A 24371-nucleotide genomic window follows, 5' to 3' on the forward strand; every position below is an offset into this window, starting at 1 on the left:
ACACTGTCACTGGAAACTGTAAAGGAGATTGTGAAGCAGGGTATGAGGGTAAAAACTGTCAAACATGTAAGTATAATGTCAATATAATTTAACTTTAAAGAACAAAGACTATTATCACATTTGCCCAGAGGAAGTGGCAGTAGAGGAAGTTTGCTGGAGCTGAAGTTACCCCAATATGTGTCTTAATCTTTCCTGCACCCAACAGAAAGTCCTTACTGTAAAAGCTGGTTCACTTCCTTAATACTATAGTGTGCATGCTCATAAGATGCAGAATATAACCCCTCAATTTTTTGTCTATCCTACCTCAGCCTCCTCACTGGGAACAGGTTGGCATCACCCCTGCATTTTTCAAGAATAAATTTAACCTTGCCCTTGTGGTACATCAAACAAGCATGCAAGTCATTGTGTGATGTTCTGTTTTCACAGTTGAACATTTTTTTCAAACTGAAACATTTAATATAATAATTTTTTACAGCTCATGGATTTTGATAGGTATATATATAATCTTTGGAAAATATTTGCCATTATCATTAGTAATCAGATATGAACTTGATATAGGTGTCAATTTACAGTACGAATATCATAAATTCGATAAACAAAAAATGACTTAGTTATGAGAAGATTATGTATTTAAAGAGACCATTAGAGTATGCAAACTAACATTATTTAATCATATTTTAACCATTTGATCCCTTTTGGTGAGTACAATTGCCTGGTGATTATCAAAGTTAAATTCACTCTATAAGGATGTAGATATTTGTAAAAGATTTAATGTGAACTTTGTTTATTCTTTTCTACTATAAAAAAATTCTTCTTTTGAAGTAAAAATCCATAAGCCCAACTCTTTAAAATTATTTTATTACGTAATTTGCAGCTATACAGCACAAAACAATTAAATGATAACTGTAGCATTATAGCTATGACAAAGCAGAATCATTGTTTTTAAGTTATATCAGTAGTCTTTTCAGTTTATTGTTATGAAATTGAAATGACCGATAAATTATCTTGTACTGTATGTTGTAGTCTCACAACAGTCCTGTTTCATATTGTTGCGTCAACAAGTCACATGACTAGTGTGACGCCACATTTCTAGAACTATCCTGTACCTTGGCGAATGCTCTAGCATTTACTAGATATAGGGTAGTCTGGTATATTAAAGAGGGTGACAACGTGACGGGACAATAATGTAATGTGTGTGTGGTAGATAGTGAGTAATTGAACTGCAGTCAGAAGTATTGTTGACGTTCGTTGATATAGCGTTTGTTTTAGCGCGATTGTTGAAAATAAGTGTATCGTAAAGTTATATTCGGAAATAATAAACCAGTTTTATTAAGTAAGGACTTGTGTCGCTAAAGTTTCGTCGGAACGAAGTTACTGAAAGTTAATTAACAAACAGAGACGTAACAGTAGCTTTCTTCTGCTTACCAGTCAATTTTTCACTGATGTTGATATGTTTCATCTCCACCCAGTGGCCCTAGGTCTAGAAGGTCTTTCTATCAGAAAGTCATTGTTTTCAGGTTCTGCATCTATGACAGCTACACTTGCCATGTCAATCTGTGCCTCAATAGCTGCAACCGTTAAGTCTTCTTTCCTCTTAAACAGATTGATATGATAGATCTTGGTCTTCCCATCAACTTTCATCTTATAGTCCATTCTTTTGACCATTTCCTGCACCTTGTTGGATATACTGTTTAGTGTAAGCGTTATTATTTAGTTTATTTTGTGACCTAATATTTAATGATTGTTTAGTTTTTATGACGAGAGTGTTGAAGGTTGGTTGTTTTAAAAGCGTTATGACAAATATTGTTATGTAACTCTGTATGAGCCGTACATTGTATATGTAGTTAAATTGTTGTACTAGGCTTTAGTAATATTGTTTACGTCACGCTACTCGAATATTCGCATATTTCTCGTTACCTTAATTGAATATTGTTCCAACATAGCATCGCTAGTGATGAATTCAAATTCGATGACGAGGAACCCACTTTGAGACTAATAATGGCTGGAGACGGCTTAAATGGGTAATGAAGAAAAACTTTAATATAAGTTTAACATGACCCATTTAAGCCGTCTCCAGCCATTAATAGCATCGCTAGTTTATAAAAATTTCGAGGCCTCAGTGAACGATATATATATATATATATATGTGACTGGCAAGCGCAAGTTAAGTAGAGAGAAGTCAAGTAAGAGATAAGAAGACAGATCTAGACTGAGTGATTGGCAGTTTATCCACGACTGGTGACTTATAAAAGAGTTTAGTCAGAAAAAAAAAGTTAGAAAACGTGTGAATGATTAGCCTTAATGGGTGATATATTTAATTGAATTTCACAGTTTAACAGAAATAAAGGGAATAATTTGTCTTGTCAAAGGGTGTTCTAAGGTAATTGAACCCGTCTGTGTGGACTTGAAAATGAAACAATTATTTGAAGTTCAGAATACAACTGTGGTAATCCACGGGGGAACGCGAGTGAATTATCCACTCATACTATTGCAATAGATGTAGGGAAAAATAATTCGTCTAGTCAATTGGATTTTAAAGTAATTGATTCATCCTGTGTGGACTCTTGACAAGAAAAGAGAATTGTTTAGAGTTTTAGATACAACTGTGATATCCTGTAGTGTAAAGAATTTTTGTACACATGATTGAGTTGTTTTGAATATATTATTTTAAAATAAGTGGATTGTGTGCTGTCCGTTTGTTATTCGCATTTATTGCCAACAAGTCATAGACACCTACTGTAAAAAATCCCAGCCCATATACATGAAACCCTGACAAACTTCAAAGAGGTCCTTTCCACTGCAGGGTGCATTGTTGTTGTTGTCTGTGGGTAGCAGAAATAAGACCTTCTGTCCAATTTTGAAACATCGATCCTTGGCCTTCTTGTAATATAAGTGCTTCTGACTGTCTTGAGCTGCATACAAACTCTAGTGAGCGAGTTAGGAGGTCTCTTCTAGTCGGTTTCTGAGGTCTAACGCGTACGGGTATGTGTTCTCACTTCTGACTCTTCTTTTTCTGTCCACAGCACTTTCAATATCGGCATCAGACCTCGTACTGTTCTTCTACATAGTAATTTGAAGGGTGAAAATCCTGTATTCGCTTGTGGGACTTCAGCAGGCACCTGTCCCAGTCACGTGGTCTTTCTTGGCACATCTTCTTCAGCATTAAACTTAAAATGAACAGTGGTGTATATGTAACATATATTTTAGAAGTATTGTGTACTTTGATAACTAAGGTTGTAAATTCAGTATGGAAATAATGCTCAAGTATTGGTTAAACACTTTTAAGCTTTGTAAGTAGTGGATAGATTTATTTCAGATTGGAATCATAAGTTTGTAATTTTGAACATTGTTAATGACCACTATCATATACATATAACAAACACATACAAAAAAGCATTTAATTTTTTGTGCGTATTTTAAGTAATTATTTGTAATTTTCAAGTTTCACACTTCTTTTTCAGTTAATGCAAATCTTGTTGTATATTACAATATAAAAGTTACAACCACAACCTAAATGGAATTTTTATTTTAATCTTTCTTTATATTAGTACAACATTCATTCTATATTAAAATAACGAAAAAAATTTATATCTATTACAAGAGAAAAAATACTTGTTAAATATGTTGACAACATATTGTATTTCTGATCTTCATTTTAGTAAAATAATACATTAAACTTTGGTAAACTCACTTCATATTTATATAAAAATAAAATGTTACCTAAAATATCTTAGAAATCACTTCACTCTCAAAGACTGAGTGGTGTTAATGAAATATAAAAGTAAAAAACAAACTCCAAATACTTTTTTTGTGACCAATAGAAAACCAATTTCCTATATTAATATTCACCTCACCATAGCCTACAAAACATTAACTTGACATTGAAAAGTTGTAGTAAGTTGTTTTAAGCAACTTATAATTTCATTCTAAGAATGACTTCATCAAACACAATTTGGTTTGCAGAATACATCATTCCAAAACAACTGTCCAACATTTTCTACAAAAATGAAATATCTATACACACCCCAATATCTTAATCATGTAAAAATAACTCTCTCATCATACTGTCTTATATTTAATTTCATAGAAATGATCCAGTCACCCTTATTACTTATATTAATATTCAAAGAAGCTCGGTGATGTCCATTTCTAAAAATTCTTTGTGTCGAGGCTCTTTTCTTGGACGACATAAAACAAAATTTTGGTTGCAATATCTGCTGTCAAAAAGGCCACACTATCATTATTATACATGCATATATTTTATAACTCATACAGAATGGATCAAATAAAGTATAATCAACAGAATAAAATATATCTAACAACAATGGAAGAATTAGCAATAATGAGAAGATAGTCAAATGGAGCAGATTAATATTATAACACTGCTTTATGTATTGCATCTCTGTCATTGGTATTTATATGCTACTACTGTTTATACAAGATGATTTTACTTTCCATCTTTTATATCATTTCATAACTGAAATTTAATTTTTTTTTCATATGTCTTTTAGCCACAAGCATAGCTAACTAAAATATAGATACCATAATTATTAGTTAATTTCCTAGATCATGTTTACTGTTATCACATAATTGACATAGTTAAAAATATCTTAAATGGTTTAAGAGCATTTAAAAAGCTACTATCAGTGGCATAATAAAAGATCTTAAAATGTATATACAAAGTGATGTAAACTTTGTGCACCATCATATTTCAAAGTCCTATTTTTACCACGTTTTGCATTTCAATATCTGTTTCTCTTTCTTTTGTTGCATTAATTAGTAGGGATATCATTAATCCTGCAAGAATATGTGGAGGTAATCCTGTAATCAGTGTCATGACATCAACAACATATATTTTGAACAGTTATAATGGCAGGAATTAGAAAAATCATGGTAGTGCATGACTTTGTCATCACTCACTCTTCATTACTGATTCAAAACTGCCTTTATTTATGTTCCAAGTAATGATTTCCTCAGTTTATGAATGGTTTGCTAGAAAAACAGCATCATAATAGTCTACAAAAAATGTTTGTTAATGTCTCCTATGGCATATCTAATGTATGAGCCATTCCTAACTGTCACACTATTTTAGATACAGATATAAAATTCTAAAATATATTGACAAAGATACTTACATATACAAACACACAGTGTATATATATATATATATTATATTACACACATCTCTTAATGAAGAATTTAAGTTCTGAGTAATGAAGTAAAATTTGTAAGCAGACATCTTCCAGTTCATTTGTCAAAATATTTGCTGTACATCTTATTACACATTGTAGACATTTACTTCAACCCACCATGAGCCCTACTAGATAAATAACAATATAATTTTTTCTTAATATCAAAATTAGACCTTTTAATAATGAAAATTAAAATTTAACATTTTATACAATAAATCATAGGGATAATGTTTATATAAAAATAATTATTGCTTTATTTTCTTAAGTGAAGTTTCATCATTTTAAAACAGGGCACATTAATTCTTTTAATCAATTTTGTTTGTTGAGAAATTATCAACTTATATTCACCAGTAGAGATTGTACGTGAAAACTTTCAAATTGCAAACTCATTTGATCACCTGACTATTACCAAGTTCCATCAGAGGGCTCCTCATGTTCAATTTGTTAAACATATTAAATACTTAATGTTATGTGCAATAAATTACATAGGCTTTTTTCTTCAAAATCACGAAAGTTAGAGGAGTAGTACCAACATAAGAGGAAGAAGTGTGTATTTTATATGATCTTTTTTTAAATTTATGAAAATATAAACATTTAAATGAATTACACGATAAATATGAACAATGTTTATCAAAAGCTGATTTGGTTAGCAAATTATGAAATAAAAACTATATACAGTACTGAAAATAATTATGGGGTTGCAAAATCTTTTTTGTATGAAAATAACTTCACAATATTACAGCCAGTCATTGATAGCTTAGACTCTGACTGGCTGTTGTTCAACCATATCGACAGTACTACAGCCTATAAAAGTAAAGGAAGTCACTATTATTCCCACCAGTAATGTCACACAAAAAATGAGTATGGATCTAAGTTTTGGCTGGTGAAGGTTACTCCATGTGACACAATGAGACACAAGTTTCTGTTTCATTAGAAGCTAAATGAAAACATTGAAGATGACATGTGAAACCAGTACTGTTGATATTAGAAGTCATTAAGATACAAAGTCCAAACTCTCCAAAAGTGCTGTTAAGTAACTCACGGTATACTCTTTATGCGAAACACAACACTCCAGTCAAGGTTTTTACAGTGACCTAGCTGTAATTACATAAAGTAATCCAAATGGACGTGTAGATGCTCAAAACCCACTGTTTTAGAGAGATAACTAAATCAAAAGGCTAAAATGGACATAAGACTTCAAACAATGTGATAATTAAAGTTGAAAGAGGGTGCTGTTTACAGATGAATCCAAATTCAAGTTTTTTGGCAACAATCAAACAGTAGTATTGAAAATCTAGACAAAATTGATGTCACTCTCACTGCTGACAGGTACAAAAAGATTCTTATCCATGACATCATTCCTTCAGGAAAAAAGATTTGTTGGAAAAGGATTCATCTTCATGCAGCATATGTAGAGAAACAACACTTAAAAGTTCAAAAAACACACAAACATGAAAGACTGATGGAACACTTGCAACCATAGTTTGGCCTGCACAAAGTCCTGATATGAATCTCATTAAGGCTTTATGGACACTTAGTACTTCAAATGGCAAACAACTTGGCTGAACTATGGGGAAATGATGTTTCGCAATCATACATTGACAAAATTACGGTAGCATAAAAACAATATGTATTGTTTTGTTTATAGCAAGTATAAAATATTAGTATGTTATACAACTAATTCACCTTTCCTTTGTATTTACAGTAATAATGTACTGTTCTTATAATAATTGACCATTTAGTTGCAGTTACTAAGTGTTTATGAACCCTATGCATTTCCACAATTATTTCCAATAACACAGCTATTATTAGTTCTCAGTCCCTGTAGTTGAAGAATAAATTTAAATTTAAAATATATTTATCAGGGAGGCAATAAACCAGTTCCAAGTATTATTGACCAATTGACACCATGTCTCTTTATGTTAACATTTACATTTAGACATTTCTTGCTGTTAATAAACGTTTTCTAACCAGAAACTTATTTAAGAAGTAATAAAGTTTGGAGACAGCTTCAATGGGTGATAAAGAAAACTTTATTATAACTTTATTATGTTATATCAAATTCATTTAAAAGTTTTCTTATTTACCCAATAAAAATGTCTCCAAACTATATTAGTCTCAAAGTGGGTTCCTCATTATCAAATCTGAAATATTTGAGAAGTATTTCAACTATATTATGGCTAAAAAAAATTACTGCACTCAAAATCTTTTATCTCATTCTTATGCATTCCACAAAATCAGAAATTTTTTGTTAAAAATTAAAGTGACGGGCCAGAATGTAAACTGTTAGGGGATACCTCAAAAATTGTTATTACGATAAGGAAAATACATTTACTATAATCTATTTCTATATGATAATTATTGGAATATAAGACTGATATTCTTTTATGTTTTAAGTAGGAGGTTTTTTTTTTTCACTGTCAGAACATTTCATAGATATAAAATAGACTAGCACTGAACTTAAATTCTATTTAAGTAATACCTTAACATGTCAACACAGCTTTTACAAGGTCAAAATGGAATAAGAAAAAACCATTAAAACTCAATGTTAGAAGTATGAATATCTTCTATACATCTTATCATTTTTAAAACAGTTTTATTTTCACTAGAATTTTCTTTGGCAGGCATTAAAATACACACCTACTTTCAAACGACTTAAGGGTGTGGTGCTAAACGCATATGAAACACTAACTTGCTTTTTCATATGCTGGAAGTTGATAACATTGTAAATATGGAGAACCAGCTCACTTTAGTGGGTTTTGAACTTACTACATCATTTTAATATTAAATAGAATTAAAGTGTGACAATGTATGATCCTGTAATGTAATTTTTTTCTTATAAATAACATAACTAAACTATATTCTTGCAACCAAAGAGAAAGACTATTAAGAAAAATATACAGAACTCAACTCTGCTGGGTTTCTGTAAATTATATTTTGTATATTTGATACAAACTTCCAAACAGCTGTTATGTCTATATCTATGATTGCAAAAATTAGTAACAAAGATGGTATGATTTCTTTGAGGTGCTACTATTTATTTTACTTTAATAATCACTCAAAATTCACTTTTACTAATAATAAAGGTCAATGCACAAACATGTTTTGAAGATTAACATTATATCGTGTTACAAAACAAAAAGCTTTACTTTGGAACACAATCATTAAAAATGCTAAGTGGAAATGCTTTTACAAAACTGGTTGCTGCTAGGTTATTAACATGCAATTAAATGTACCTGGACAGACTATAACAATGTATGTGTTTTTGACACGTAGAATGTTTCTTGCTGTCAGAAATATATTAGTTTCTGCCAATTCTAATGGGTTTACCACCTGCATAAAAATGAATACTGGAAAAGCTATTGCAAGCTATATGTAATGTTCTGATCTAGTGAAAATGATTATTGGTTGGTATTTAGAACACTACAGATTATGTTGGATGCTTTCAAAAAATGTTTACACATACAAGTAACACATTTAAGTAATTATTTTTTATGCCAGTTGTATTCTCAAATGAACTCCTATGAAATGAATATTGTGTTGAACAAAATCCATTTCTTATTAATAATATTTTTGTGACTGATTCTTATTAAATCATAGTGATGATTAATAATTTAATTTGGAAAAATAGTGTTTTACTATCCAATTTGTGATTCCTGTCAGTAGACTACAATTAGTATCAACTTCTGTTTTGGGTAAAGGTTACTTTCTTGTACAGTGTTTCAGCCATTTAGTACAAGTAAACAGCAATAGTTTAAACTAATTTATATAATATATAAAAAATTACAATATTAATTTCCCCACATTAATTACTAGGTGATCTGCTATACTAACATATCTTTACTTCATCTGTATTTGTTACAACTAAAAATTTAAGCTAGTAGCACTGATGTTAGGCACAGTATACACTTTCAATCAGTAGTTGATATATTGAAAAATAACTATCAAGCTTTTAGCTAAAACTACTTTACATAAAAGCATGATAAAATACAAAAAATAGATAAATATACACTATGAGATAAACTTGGATCATAATTCAAAAATAAATGATTACAATTCACTTTGAAAATGCTTCAACCATCAAACAGTAAAACAGTCCATACAATTCTGAGAGCAAAAATTTCGTTTTCTTTAATATTAAATGATAGAGATCAGAAAAATACTTAGTAATCCTTAAAATAAGAACATGCACAAAAACTGGATATATTTTTCTTTACAGTAACCTGAAAAAGAACTCTCAGCTGCTCAGCAGTAAGCTTGAGTACATATAATGTTAGAATTTTGGGTTTGGTTTGTGATGCTTTATACTAAGTCTAAGAACAAATAAAAAAAAATTGTGAATTATTTTCTTTAGCAACCAAATAATAACAATGATTTGTTAAAAAGAAAAAGCTTTGCTATGAGACTCCTAAAAGAAAACAAAGAAAAAAAGCAATAAATTTATCACACAGTTTTAAATTCTTAGTTAAAAAAAAGTTTCAGGTTTCAACTACTTGATTCAAGCTATGCAAAAAACAATTCATCTTTACACATTACAAAAAAAATCTTAAATGAGAAACAACATAACATCAGCACCATTTTTAATCAAATTAGTCTGGTACCTTTTTCAGATCAACATCTCTCTATATACTATACATTACATTTAAACAAAAAGTGCATTAGGTTACAATTTTGTCAGTTACCTGAAAAATGAGCAAAATTACAAATAAACAAAATTTTTAGTTTTATTAAGTAATTTCATTATGTAATTGTCAGTGTTTGGAAAGCTATTTTATAATGTTGCCACTATTTCTCACAATAATAATGACTTACAGTTGTATACACTTTCTACTTTGTTTGATGTATATTTCTAGATTATCAAACTAAAGTGATAAAGAATTACTTTAACATCATTATTTCTTTCAGTTCAATGATGCAGGGATATGTTAGGTACAACATACATAAAGAGATTTTCAAAATCACCATGCAGTGGAAGTAGCAATAACTACATAGTGTGAGACATTATCTACAGTCTGCTGACAAGTAATTCTGGTTCTTCATTATTGGTAGGCTCAACATGATAGCTTGTGTCCTGCAGAATGTATCCATCAAGGTATTTCTCCTGACCAAATGGTGTGTTGTTCAAAACACTGCTGTACCATAGATCAGTGGGACGAAATAGTTGAATGAATCGCTACAAAGAAAGCATTGAAATATATTATGAAAATCGAATAAATCAAAACTAAACAAATTTTCATTTGAATATACCATTAAAAAATAATTTATTCAAGACAAAAACCTCAGGCACAAATATCAGCTACTGAGCAAGATACATCACAAAATCTTTAAACTGAAAAAATTTGTAAATAAAACAGCAAAAAACTCAGTCCATACAGCACTTACAGTAACTACACTGAATGACCATTCCAACTACTATAAAACTATAACAAACAGCTAAAACAGAATGAGAACTAAATAACTGTTTAACAATAATACCCATTATAAAATATCTGGTTGATATTAATTCAGACAATGATGATGTACTAACAACAGCAAAGTGTCAGTCAGGTTCTCAGTAATATGTGCCAAAACAATATGTTATTTCTCCTCCCATAATAACAATTGTTTGTATTAATTTTTAAGAATTTACAAATGGGATGCCTCCAGCCATCTAGTTTCAATTTTGATCACTTTCTGCCATAATAAGAGCATGGACTTTGTGCTGTATAGATTTCAGAATGTGTTGGAGGGCATTTTATTTTATCGTATCCATCTGTTGAGTAACATGATTTAAAATTTGTTTACAGACATCAGCAGATTATTACAGTAGCCAGTGCCAGATTAACTTACTGAGGTAACCTTAGGCACAAAAAGAAATTGTTTGGCACAGGGCCTCGTGAGTATGTTGTCTGAAATCAGGGATGTTTATACCATCATTCTATTGAGTGGCTTTATTGATAATGCAAGCTATCTATGACAAAATAATTGATAAGATACTCAGATTTCACATTGATCAGATAATTATCAAGTTTTACTTTTAATAATGGTTAATAATTGTTTTTTAGCATTTTTTATTTTTAAGATATCAGCAGAATTTTTGCACACATCTAATTTTTATTTGCACATTTCTATATAAATTCATTACATTAGTAATATTTTATTATTTTTTACTTATTTTATATTGTTATATTTAAAGATATTATTCACACCAAAAAAAGGTTGTGTATACTCAACATTTTCATCACTATAGAAAGAGCTTTTATAGCCACAGTGCCATATGGTGAAATTCATGATGTTCATGTGATATGATGATGATTAAAATATGATGAAATTGTGAACTTCATTTGATCTCCTAGTGAATGAACATCATACGTCTCATCATAATGTTAAAAAATCAATAGTTCATTTCTTACTAAGTGACTTGTTTTCAATGGTTCAAAATTTTTAGTTCAATTTAATAGATTAATATAATATACATATAGTCATGAAAGCGTGTGGCCCCTAAATGCACAGGGCCCTAGGCCATGGCCTCATGTGCTTTATTTGTTAATCCAACCCTGACAGTAGTGAATGTAATGTTTAAGTCCATTCTAATGATGCTTAGATTGAAATTCAGAGATTATACTAGCCTAGGAATATAATTTAAATCAGTGTCATGGTCTCTAAATCAGTTTCAAGCAATATGAATGCAATGAATATTTGTATCACCATCTTTGAAGAGGTCTTGTACATAATGGTGAAAAAAAGACAATACTGTAAATGGAAATAATAGATAAATATGTTTTGGTACACTCTGTATGTTATTTACCTTCTAAAAGAATCAAAAAATCAAACATCCCATTCATTAGTACACCACCTTAGGCAGATGGAATTTTAAAGCCACACAAGCAAAATCAAGTGTTTCTTGTGGTTTACTCGACATTTTTATTTTACCCACAGTGCAGTAAATGGGTGACTTCTGAAATCTCATGCTTTCAGTCATTCACTGTTGACAGCTTGAGTTCTAAGTACTACTGAAGAAGAGATCTTGGATTTATCATTAGATACCATATGACAATTCTTTAATGTATTTCTCATTGTATAGTAGAATTGATTGATGGAAGATCTATTGCACTTTACACTTTATTCTTCATGCCTTACTGACAGATTTTCTTGGCTGATCATGTTCTACCTTTGTATATCCCTTAGACAACTTCATCTACAAAACCTATGAGTGTGAGGTGAGAACAGTTATAGTAGAGATAAATGTTTGTTGTTAAGCACAAAGCTACACAATGAACAATCTGTGCTGTACCTACCACTGGTATCAAAACTCAATTTTTTAGCATTATAAGCTCTCTGATGTACAGCTGAACCATGGGGGTAGAGATATAATGTTTCCCTATATTATATCTTACTATTAAAATCTTACTCTCAAATACAATACTGAACCTATACCATAAATCTTGAGCTAAAATTCACACACTGAAATGTACGTGTGGCCAGAGTAATAAGAGATGCATTTGTCAATCCTGTCTTGGTTCTTTAAACTGAGAAAAAAAAAAGAACTGTTATCATGAATAACTGACCTATACTATAATGTACAATATCTACCAGCTTTATATCATCTCTTTTTCTATAAAACCTTTAAAGTGACCAAAAAAGCAGTGACGTGGAACTCAAAGTAACATGCGGCTGAAGACAATGTTGCTGGCTCTCACCAAAGTGTTATAATCAAATGTCATCTGCCATGCTGTTTAAAACACCCCATTACTGTATTACAATTCCATTTGAGACAGATTTTCAAAGCTATTCATGTTCTTTGTTTTTATGGATCCCTTACGCAAATTTATAATGTCATTTTTTCTACACAAACTACTGATGTGAGGTGGGAATGCTTATAGTAGAGATATGCTACTCTTTGATTTATACCTTACTATAAAAATTTTACTTTTACAAGTTACAGAAACCACATAAAACATTGAATCGACACATGATAATCTAAGCTCAGAAGTTCCAAAGAAATTCTTTGAGTAGTACTGTTTCACTACAACTACCAGCTTAAAGCCAAGAATATTTTGAACATTTCCAACTCCCCAGATTGTGAGAAAAGTCATCTTGACCTTCTAAGATAAAGTCTCTTTCATCTTATTCATAAAATGTGGTTGGCATCAGTAGAATGCATGTCAGATTAATTGAAGAAAGAGTGTAGCAAAAAAACAAAAAGGATGGGACATTTTTCAAGAATGAAACCTTAAATCACATGTGGCTAAAGGTTCACAAGGTCTGGAAGATTATAAGGATTAGCATGTTTCTCTTCAAGACTTAAGATTCTGTCATAGCAGTGAGTGAAGAGGAGAATAAGTACCAGGGAAAGGAAAAATAGCCTAAGGAAAATCAAGTAATTCTGTAGAACAGAAGCAGGTAAACCAATGTTGGCAAACAGGTAGGAAAACAAATTAATGGTGGGGTTGAAAGATGATAAAGGGTACCTCCTATGTTGAGTATACCACACACTAAGATAAACAGTCAAGAAATACTGTATGAAGTGGCAATCCATCTACTGGACGAAATTCCTCTTCTTGATCAACATACGAGAAAAAAAAAATGTGAAGATATAACTGAGAAATTAGTGAATACCAAATCAAGTTTCTGGGCTGAAGTAGAAAAACAATGTTCTAGATAGCTAGTAAAATACTCATAAGTTTTTGATAGAGATGTGTCATTTTATATTTTACATGTATCAGTTCTGGATGTACTATCAATAATATGCTACAATATAAATAGGGTTGCCTTCTGGTTGTACAATGAGAAAATGGTTACTTTTCCACATAGATGCTTCCACTGTGCTTAAAAATAAAGGAAACCACAACTAGAAGTGTAACAATACATCAAACTATTGATAGATTGTTATTATGAACATCTTGATAGCAATGCAAACTTGATTATTTTACCCATTCTCTTCATTTTATTTAAGACTTTTCTTGGTAATTTCCCATTTTTTTTACTGGTTTTATGGTCTCTACTCACCTGTAAGTCTAAAAGCATGTGTATCACATCCACCATTAGCAGTGTTGCTCATACAATGGATAGAACCCATATTGGAGAATTAATGATTACTATAATTACTAATCATAAATTTGGCAATCTTTTAGTAAACATAAAAGTATGTTGTATACAAAGATCCAGATTTTTCTTAATAAAGTACTTGCATGAAACATGAATTTCATGATAGGTGTAACTGATTTTCATATTTTATTTGCATACTCCCTAAACCTCCTAAATGAACATCAAATTTTTTGCAGTAACATAAGATATTTTATCTGTAGATTTTTCAATGCATACAACATAGTTAATTCCAGGGTCAATAGATACATCAACCAAGAATAACCAAAAGACATGAAATATATTTACTAACATAGTTGTTTACTTTTTTGTATTGACCATGAAGTTGGAAATTACCCATATTTACAGATTAAACTTCTATTCCTTTATTAAATATTTTCTGTTTTGTTTTTAATTTTGCTGCATTGAGTACTAATCTCCCCCAACAATAAAACACAGTGTGAGCCATTACACTGTTTCTGGCAAATGTAACACCTTGCTCAATGTAGATGAGGAAAATAACAACACATATTCAATACACAAATATATAATTATATAGTAAAACAAAACTGGCCAATAAAGTAAAAATCTGTAACTAGCTTACTGGTATTTCGTCATATACAATGACATCACATAGTAATAATAATAAATCAGTTTAACTGACATTTAATTCTGTACAAATACATATATAGATGTAATACACACAAATGCAACTATACAGATAAATTTGTTGTCCAATACTATTGTAATAGTACTGCAATGGTCAAAATCTGCCTAAATAGTCACCCCTAACTACAACAAACATTTGGACAAATATCGTTCAACATTAGATGATCTGTTATCAGCCAATCAACAGTCAGCTTTGCAATGTAAGTGCCTTTATTCTGTGGATCGCATTACAGAATAAATTTTTCATGAAGAAGCTATTGTTTTTTTTTAATTACTAAAATAGAAATAATGTAAGTGCCAAGTTTAAGATCACCACATGATGAATAGGTTCAGAAAGTCTTATTTTCCTCCCTTATCATCAAATTTCAAATAGACCAGTGAGTCCAGGCTTTTTTACACTTTGCAAAGATGAATAAAATATTGAGCCAATCTTGTGAATAGTATACATATCTATATAAAAATTTATATGTACATTATATATATATATAAGAAAAAAAATGAATCAATGGGGTTGGGATATGAGTGGCAGCTAGAAAATAACATTGCAAGTCAAAAAAGGAACATTATGTTATGTTTGGAATAATGCAATATTAATAATATAATAGTGTAAGTCGTAATGGTCTAACCCATGGAAATTTAGAGGAACAATAATTTGCCAGACTTATATAAAAAAATTGACATTACAAATGAAATGTTAAAACATCAAGAAATAAGTTAATTGTCATGACACAATTATGCAATTTGGTAACTTTTTTCAGATGGTGGTACTGTCCTCGATCAACGTAGAGGTTGATAAAACAATACCTATGGCTAAAGATTGTTATAAAAGCAGATGGGTTGAAATCCATTTTTTATTTGATTCTCTTTGGTGTTCTCATATGTATAGAGGATTGGCAGTTGTTTCTGGATCTATATCCAACAATTCATATTTTAAATATTCATTACTTCAGGATGGAGAATCCAAAGGATTATTTCATATTCTCGTTTATCCTATTTTTTCTTGTTACATTTGTTTTTCAGTTTCAGTCTCGCATTGCTTTTTGTGGTTGTCTGACCTTTAGAATCCTATCTTCTTCACCTGAGATTTCTACTTTTTCTTGAAATTTGTCAGCCTCTGTTCTCTTGTACCCAAATAAATGTATTACAAAAATCTAAATCCCCTTTTGGTTCTTTCTTTTGTATTCATCCGAGTGTTTTAATTGATTCTTGTTTGAGGAGACAGCAGTTTACAAGTAAAAAACTTGTACACCTTCATAAAGATTAAATGATGAAGAGATTAACAATCCAAAGGAGTTAGCACCAGCCAAGCACAGTCATACACACTTTTCAGGTGGTGCATAACCATCCATACTCCAAACCACTAACCACAGGGAGGAAATTGGTAAGCAATAACTACTTACTGGGTTGTTAAATATGTGTATCTAATTAATTTATTACCATTATAATCAATATTATAATTTGATTATTAATATGATTTTAGCATCAAGTACCTACTGCAGTAAGATAACTACAGTTATTGCTTCTACCACTGTTATGCACTAGAGGATTTGGTACTGCCCTTAGTACAAGCTGTCCTTTCTAAAAATCTCCCACTCAAAGAATTTCCTAAATAATAAAATATAGTTAGTAGAAGTCCTATGACATAGAAAAACAAGGAAAACAACCAGAGCAAGCCCCATCCTCTTAATAATCAAGTTATGTAAAAAATTAAATATGTATGAAATATTGTATACTCTACCTTAAATATACTATAATAATATGTATATAAATATACGTTATAAATGAATATTAGACATTGTTCAAAGGTGTAGAGCTGTTAAAGTTACTACATTCAGAAAAGTTGAAAAATAAGTAATAAATACCTAATGCAGATGAATGAAAATAAATAAAATACTGTACTTATAACTTGCTCACTCCAGACCTAATAATTTACTCCAGATCAAGTAAATGATAATTATAAATACTGTAGTATTATGTATTCCTAAGAACATATGTTATATTCTAAGTTGTTGCTTACATTCCAGATAAAATGTGTAAAGATAGTTCAAAGTAATTATATTTCTAAGCATAATCCTACACAGCATAATGGAAGCCAAACATAATGCCTCATGAATTAGAACATTACGTTAATTCATAGTTTAACCTAACTGTCTGTAATGATCTGCTCTAAATAAGCCCTAATGAAGTTGAGCATTTAATAAAACCTATTTAACAGCCTAATAATAATAATAAACTATCTAATGTATCTGCTCAGTATTTCTCTCAGCAAGGACTAAGTCTATCAGTTAATGAGCTTCACATTTTATAGAAGATATGAATTTCATGACACATCTCACTCAGAAAAAGTTTTGTCCAGGAGAGATTCCTTCATCAGACTTTCTGCTGTCCTCTTTCAAAAGTTCTAGCCTTGTTGGTTAAGAAGATATTTATGTGCTTATTATTCAAGTTTGCCAAACACTTTTTAAGGTTCTTCACAATATCTGTTTTGTTGGCACAGCTTTGGTTTAATCTACAGGAATTTTTAATGTTGCAATATGTGGTTCTACTACTACTTGTGGAACTTTTCCCAGTGCTCCTGATAATTTTTGCCATGATTATTGTGGTAATGATCAAATTTTGCCTCTGTCAGCATCTGCCAAAGGTAATCAGTAATTCAGTATCACAGACAAGTGTGTGTGCTGGTTTATATGGCAACTTAATCATTTGAAATTGTCAGTATTATTTTATTGTGTATTTGGCTTCAAAAAAGTACTACAAAAAAAACACATACACACAGATTACATACATATTTATTTTTCATTTAGTATGGTTGTGAAAGCCTCACCTATCTTCTGATCATAGGCTCTGTCCCATGTTTTAATTGCAGGACTGAGATCATACAGTGAAATTTCTGGGCCTAACATTACAATTCGCATTAAACAGTATCTTTTCAGCCTTCATAGAGTATCTGAACTTTGTCTTAAGCCTGTTTTGTACATAAAAGCATAAAGTTATTTGACATAATTTTGATATGTTAGAAAATTGATCATTATACTGTTTAATAACCCTTTTACATAAATGTTCAGTTTTGAGTTTTTATATGTACTTTTCAATATGCCTTTGAACCTAGGCCATTCATTTTGTACAAAATAATTTTTTTTGAAATTTTGGCAAGCTTATTGGTTCCATAAAAATTTGCAAATTCATTAATAGCCCCATCTGCTAGATCTTCATTAAAAATAGAAGGCTCAAGTATGGATCTCAGATTATGGATGATATTTCCATCTTGTTATATTATGTAAGTTTTACATCTTTCATACAACCATCATTCTGTTCCAGAGTGCTCAACATCTCCCTGTAATTTTCACTATTTTTCCTTACCTCGTCCAATCCAGCTAAAGTAGAATCAACTAGTGGTCTCACTTGACTGAATACCAGATCATCTGAATTTCATCATGGACATCTAACATAAGGCTTGTTATTACAGCCATTTTAAAACTGTTAAAGTATGTGTGTAGTGATTTAGCTGTTTTGTCTATTGTACCTAATTCAGAAAGCACTGCTGCAACACAAAGATTACAATACACAGCATGAAATGCACTTCTCATGCTTAAACATTTTACAGTGTGTGGTTCTTTGATTTTCAATTCTTTGTCATTGAAAATGCTCTGAATGTTATGCAGTTCATACTGCAGAGCTGCTGAAGAAATAATACAAGCTGTTTTTTAATCTTGATTTGAAGGTTTCAAGTGCTTTAATGTTTTTGATAGCATCAACACACTCAGTGCAAGTTTGTGGGTTATGCAGTGTTTCTTTGTGACAAACGTGGAAAACTTTGACTTTATTTGCACAATTAAACCAGCTCTGTGACCTACCATAGTAGCAGCTCCATCTGTAGATAGGCTTACCATTTTTCCATATCTACCCCTAATTTATCAAAGGTATGCTTCAAATGTTAGGTAACTGTATGGGCTTTGCCATCATCAAGCTTTACACTTATTAAGTAGGATGTCTCAACAATGTCTTCATGCATATATTTTACATAAATGACTAGCTTTTTTTTTCACATCCTAGATCACACAATTCATCTATCATGGCACCATAAAAGTCACGTCTTCTGAGATGTTTCACAATGTCATTACATAAAAAGTTTGATATGATCTTCTGCATTTCATTACTAGTGGCCAAACTAAATTTTTCATTTGAGCTTTCAAACCACTAAGGGAGTGAAAATCTAGTAGTTTACTTATGGTTTCACTTGGAAGCTCTGACTTTGCACAAAAATAAATTGTTCAAAATACTAATTTATCAGACTCTCTCACTTTGTACTCAGATATACAACCTTCATCATCAAGTTCATCATCACTGAAGCATTTGTGGATATTAAGCACTTTTATATATTCAAATGCTTCAGAAAAACTATGAAACCTCTAAGTACAATGCATATGTAGCAGAAGATAGCATGAGAGAAAACACCTAAGCTGGGAAAAGGTCAAGAATTATGTTAATGTTGGGGGGTTTAGTCGGGACTTTGATGTAGTATTGATGACAGAAAAAGTGTGGAGCAGTGCAAGTGAATAGGCTGCTGATTCAACAACTCAGACTATAACCAATTATGAAAGAAATCGGGTTTTGGTTCTGGAAAAACCCAGGAATGTGCAAAAATTGTCCAATGAAGTGTCAGACCTACTTACAGGTAGATGCAAATACTATTTGAACACTCACAAGCATATTAAAGAACTTCAATTAAAAACTCATGTCTGGAGCTGAAAAGTCAGTTCTTCAGGACCAAAGAAAAGTCTCCTAACCACGCTGTCAGTCAGAAAAGATGTTGAAGCTATCTAGACTGCAACGAAGCCAAAACACCATCTCAACCTCAATGTAAGTAATGAATGTTATGTCTCTTGATTGAGTAACGTAGTTAATATATAATGATGAAAGAAACTTAGAACTTAAGCATGTCTGAATATAATCCTTCTAGTGTTCCAACTGAAAGTTTATTGAGTATAATAAGCAACTTGATCAAAATTACAGAGGATTTGCTCAATGAACTAAATAACTATTTGCTGTAAACGACGCATTTTGATTTTGAAGATATATATATCTTGATTGTGTTTTTGGATCCTCATTCTCAGAGTCGATTCTTGATTCTAACTGTAAACTATTTGAAGTTAGTGACTTGTGTTCTTCACTTGTGATTGTATACCTGGACTTAATATAAATCTGGTGGTAAAGTCGAAACTCCAAAGATAAGCCCAGACAGCCTGCCTGTTGAATCACTATCACTGAACTCCACATCTTCAGTTTTATTTTTTACACTCATTCTTATATTCTAAATGGTCACTGTTGTTATTGTGACTTTTGATTATAGAAATATGAATATTAACCCTTTGACTACCAGGTGCTGTGACTTGGAGCACCTAACATAGCTGTCATTATATTTCTTTTTAAAAATAAAACTAATGGATGAAATTGGTTTAGAAATTTGACAAAAACCTTCCTGAAAGTATGTAGTTTCAGAAAAATAAATATTTAGTTTAGATGTTTATACTATTTATAAATTTAGAAGCAAAGGTAATGCTGTTTGATTAACATTTAGTTCAGGATGCATCTTGTGTATGCACAAATTTTCTTCACCACTGTTTACAGGAGTGTGACACAAATGTCACTAGAAAACACTTGGGGAGTGCAGATAGTAAAGAAATTCTCAGCACTAAAGAAAATTTGAGGATACACAAGATGAGTCCTAAATTAAATACTATTTTCTAATAAAAAAAATATTTAATGTAGTTGTTTGCACTCAGACTCTGAATAGTTTACTTGCAAGGTGATTTTCATTTTTGATATAAAAAAACTACTTATTATCTTACAGTCTTCACATTTCATTTGTATAATATCTAGAACCTCCTAAATGAATATCAAAAGTTTTTAAGTTAAATGTTTATATTTTATTTTCCATTTTCTCTACCATATCACTAACTCTAGCTATTATCAACAACTTAACAGTGCATCGAAATGCTTAGAATTTAAGAAATTGAAATATATGCGTACCTTTTATCTCTTTGCTGAATAATCTTAAAATACTTTCTTTTGGTCATATGCATAATTTCACATTTTTGCCTTTTCATTTATATTTTATTTTTAATACTTTATTTTGCAATTCTTTGTCTATTATTATTCATATCGAAATGTCAACTGATGCCCATGGGTCATTATAACATTATGATCGGAAGAAAAGTGTTAACCGCTAGCAAAATGGTTTCCACACGCCTATGTAGGAAAAATGATTTAGCGAGGCAGAGCATAGTAAAATATCAAAAAATCATCAAACCTTTCAAATATGATTTCTAAAACACAAATAATACATAATAACTGAAATATAAAAGTAAGACCTAAATACAATTTTATTGTTTCTCTAACTATAACATATTTAAGTAAGAAACAACTGTAATTGCTATAGTTGATCAAACAAACAACAATACTACAGGCAGTTACATATACCTCATGGCAAAAAATGTGTGCCAATTTCAAATTAATCCTTGGTGGATTATATTCTAAACTGAGCTCTTTCTGACGACTATATACATTTGTGTCAAGTAGCTACACATATGCTGTAAATCTCAAGGCAAAGTATATAAGATGGGCGTGGCACTCATCAAGGGTTTAGAAAATTCATTACTCTTTCCTAGTGACTGCAGATGATAGAATTTGTATGTGTCAATAGCTTATGCAGATGTAAATTACCATATAGACACTCATGTACATGACTAAACTTATACGTTTCAAGATAGCCCCTGTGAAAGTTGAGATTTCTCCTAACACAAAAACGTTTTACTTGCTAAAAGAAAATAGTAGAAGGAAAAGTAGTTAAATTAAATAATAAATTAATCTTTGTTTCTACAAGGGAAATTACTGAGACCTCACCTTGGTAACAGGTAGATGTCTGTACTTGAAAACAACTTGGAATATGGCAATCAGAGGAATGAGGGACAGAAGAGTAATAAGCAAGACCCGTCCAACAATCCATACCCAAGGATTCAGATAAGATTCTTGAACAGAGAGAAATTCTATCATACGATGAGTGTCCACTGCAGATGCTATATTCTTTGAAAAAAGTAGAAAAAATCTTTAAATGAATCATACACAAAATATTATAAAAAAAGACTTAATAGGAAAAAAAATTATCATGATGCAGTGTAAAAACTAACAATATGGCTTGTAAATGTCTGCTTCTCTCAACTTTTACATATATATAGCAGCAAAATGACAAAATAGAAACCCATCACATGTAGTCTAAAAATTATAATGACAGATATATGGACACATTTCCATATTTTTTGAGGGCCGAATTTGATCAAGATCTTTAAATGAATCATAAGATATATATAAAAGACTTAATAGGAAAAAACATTATTATGATGCAGTGTAACAACTAACAATACAGTAAATATCTGCTTCTGTAAACATTTACATACATACAGCATCAAAATGACAAAATAGAAACCCATCACATTTACTCTAAAATTTATGATAATGACAGACAATCGGACAAATTTTCTAGTTGTTCCTGCACAAATACCACGAAAGTTAGTATAGAGGTGGACTATGACCCAACTTAGAAATTATTAGATCTTGGAGTGTCAAGGTCACAGCAAAGTCATGAAAATAAAAAAAAATCTCTATATTTTAACATGGGGACGGATTTTTCACACTTATTTTGCTCCATAACTCAGTGCTCCAGCTTTAGAATAGTTGATTATTCTTCTTCAGGAGAACAAAGAAGAATAGTCAACTATTTGAAAGCACTCAAGTTTTGGGTCTTATTTTAAGTTTATTACACTTTATATGTGATCCTTTGTGCCAACTCTTTTATCAAGATAAAGGAAGGCAAGTATCTGATGATTATGAGATTGCTGGATTATTAAATTTTGCTTTTTCTTCAGTTTTTACTAACAAAGATTTAAGCAGTATTCCACATCTTGAATAGTTGATAAATAGAAGATGATTGCATTAATTCTGAGCTGGTTAAGAAAAAATTGGGAAGTCTAAAAAACAATAAGGCTCGTGGGCCAGATAATATTTCCCAAGGGTTTTGAAGGAGTTTAAAGATTGGATATGTGATCCACTTACTACTATTTTTTGTCAGTGCTTGAATAGTGATCAGGTACCAGAGGATTGGAAGTTAGCTAATGTAACTCCTCTTTTCAAGGGAGGTGATAAAAATTATCCCAGTAATTATAGACCCATTAGTCTTACGTTAGTTGTGGGAAAGGTTTTGGAAAGTCTGTTAAAAGATGCTTTGCAAAATCATTGAACAAAGTTTAAAATTTTACTGGATAGTCAACATGGTTTCACTAAGGGAAAATCTTGCCTTACAAATCTTTTGACATTCTTTGAAAAGGTTACTCCTTATGTAGATGTATGTAAAGGTGTAGATATGGTGTATCTGGATTTTTAGATAGCATCTGACAAGGTGCCACATAAAAAGCTTGTAAAAAATTATCTCTATAGGTGTGGGGGATAAGTTACCAAATTAGATAGAAGAGTGGCTGGATGGAAGAAAGCAGAGGGTTGTTACAAATGGAGTTCAGTCAAACTGGATTAATGTCACAAGTGGGGTACCTCGGGACTCAGTCTTAGGACCTTTGTTCTTTTTGATGTACATCAATGACATAGATGAAGGAATAGTCAATAAATTACTTGAATTTGCAGATGATATTAAGGTCTTGGGTGTTGCTAGCTGTGAAGAGGATGCTGCTGATTTATAAAAGGATTTAGACCATTTAGTGAATTGGGCAAATAAATAGCAGATGGGTTTTAATTATAATAAATGCAAGATAATGCATATGGGTTATCATAATTTGAATTATAAGTGTAATTTGGATTGGAATAACCTTAACAGTGTTATGAAGGAAAGGGATCTTGGTGTAAAAGTTGATCAGTCTCTAAAACCATCCTAACAATGTGCTGTTGCTCGTGATAGGACAAATAGGATTTTAGGTTGTATGTACATATACATTGAATAAAAGTCTGTAGAGGTTATAATTTCACTGTACAGGTCATTGGTTAGGCCACATTTGGAATATTGTGTTCAATCTTTGGCTCCTTACCTTAGCAAAGACACTTAACAGTTGGAAAGGACTCAGAGAAGGGTTACTAGAATGGTGCCTGGGATGGAGGGGTTGTCAAAGAGGAGAAGCTGAAATCTCTCAAGTTGTTTTCTCTTGAAAAAAGAAGAGTTGGGGGGGGGGGGAAATCCGATTGAGGTGTTTAAGATTGTACAGTGAATTGACAGTGTTGATGCATATTTTTTTTTTCATATTTAACAGTGAGAATAGTAAGACTATTTAGTGGATATAAAACAGAACTGAACTGAAGGCAAAATATGTTTAATAGTTATCACAAGCAGAGACCCGCAAAACATTTCCGGCCAAATTAGTATCTTTATACATAACAGTACTTCTTTAA

The 24371-nt window shown here is 31.1% G+C and overlaps 1 protein-coding gene across 2 annotated transcripts in view; it reads right to left on the bottom strand.

The window, feature by feature from the left end:
• Nucleotides 1-4122: 4122 nt before the first annotated feature.
• LOC106466164 (sodium-dependent serotonin transporter-like) overlaps nt 4123-24371 on the bottom strand; it is a 121686-nt gene continuing 101437 nt past the window's right edge. For both annotated transcript variants that reach the window (XM_013926407.2, XM_022394128.1), the window contains 2 exons: nt 21828-22007; nt 4123-10365 (listed from right to left, as the gene is read on the bottom strand). In XM_013926407.2, coding sequence (XP_013781861.1) covers nt 10198-10365; nt 21828-22007 — 348 coding nt within the window. In that variant the 3' untranslated portion in view covers nt 4123-10197. The remainder of the gene's footprint in view (nt 10366-21827; nt 22008-24371) is intronic.

The sequence above is a fragment of the Limulus polyphemus genome, unplaced genomic scaffold (assembly GCF_000517525.1).
Source record: "Limulus polyphemus unplaced genomic scaffold, Limulus_polyphemus-2.1.2 Scaffold2173, whole genome shotgun sequence".
Lineage (NCBI taxonomy): Eukaryota > Metazoa > Arthropoda > Merostomata > Xiphosura > Limulidae > Limulus > Limulus polyphemus.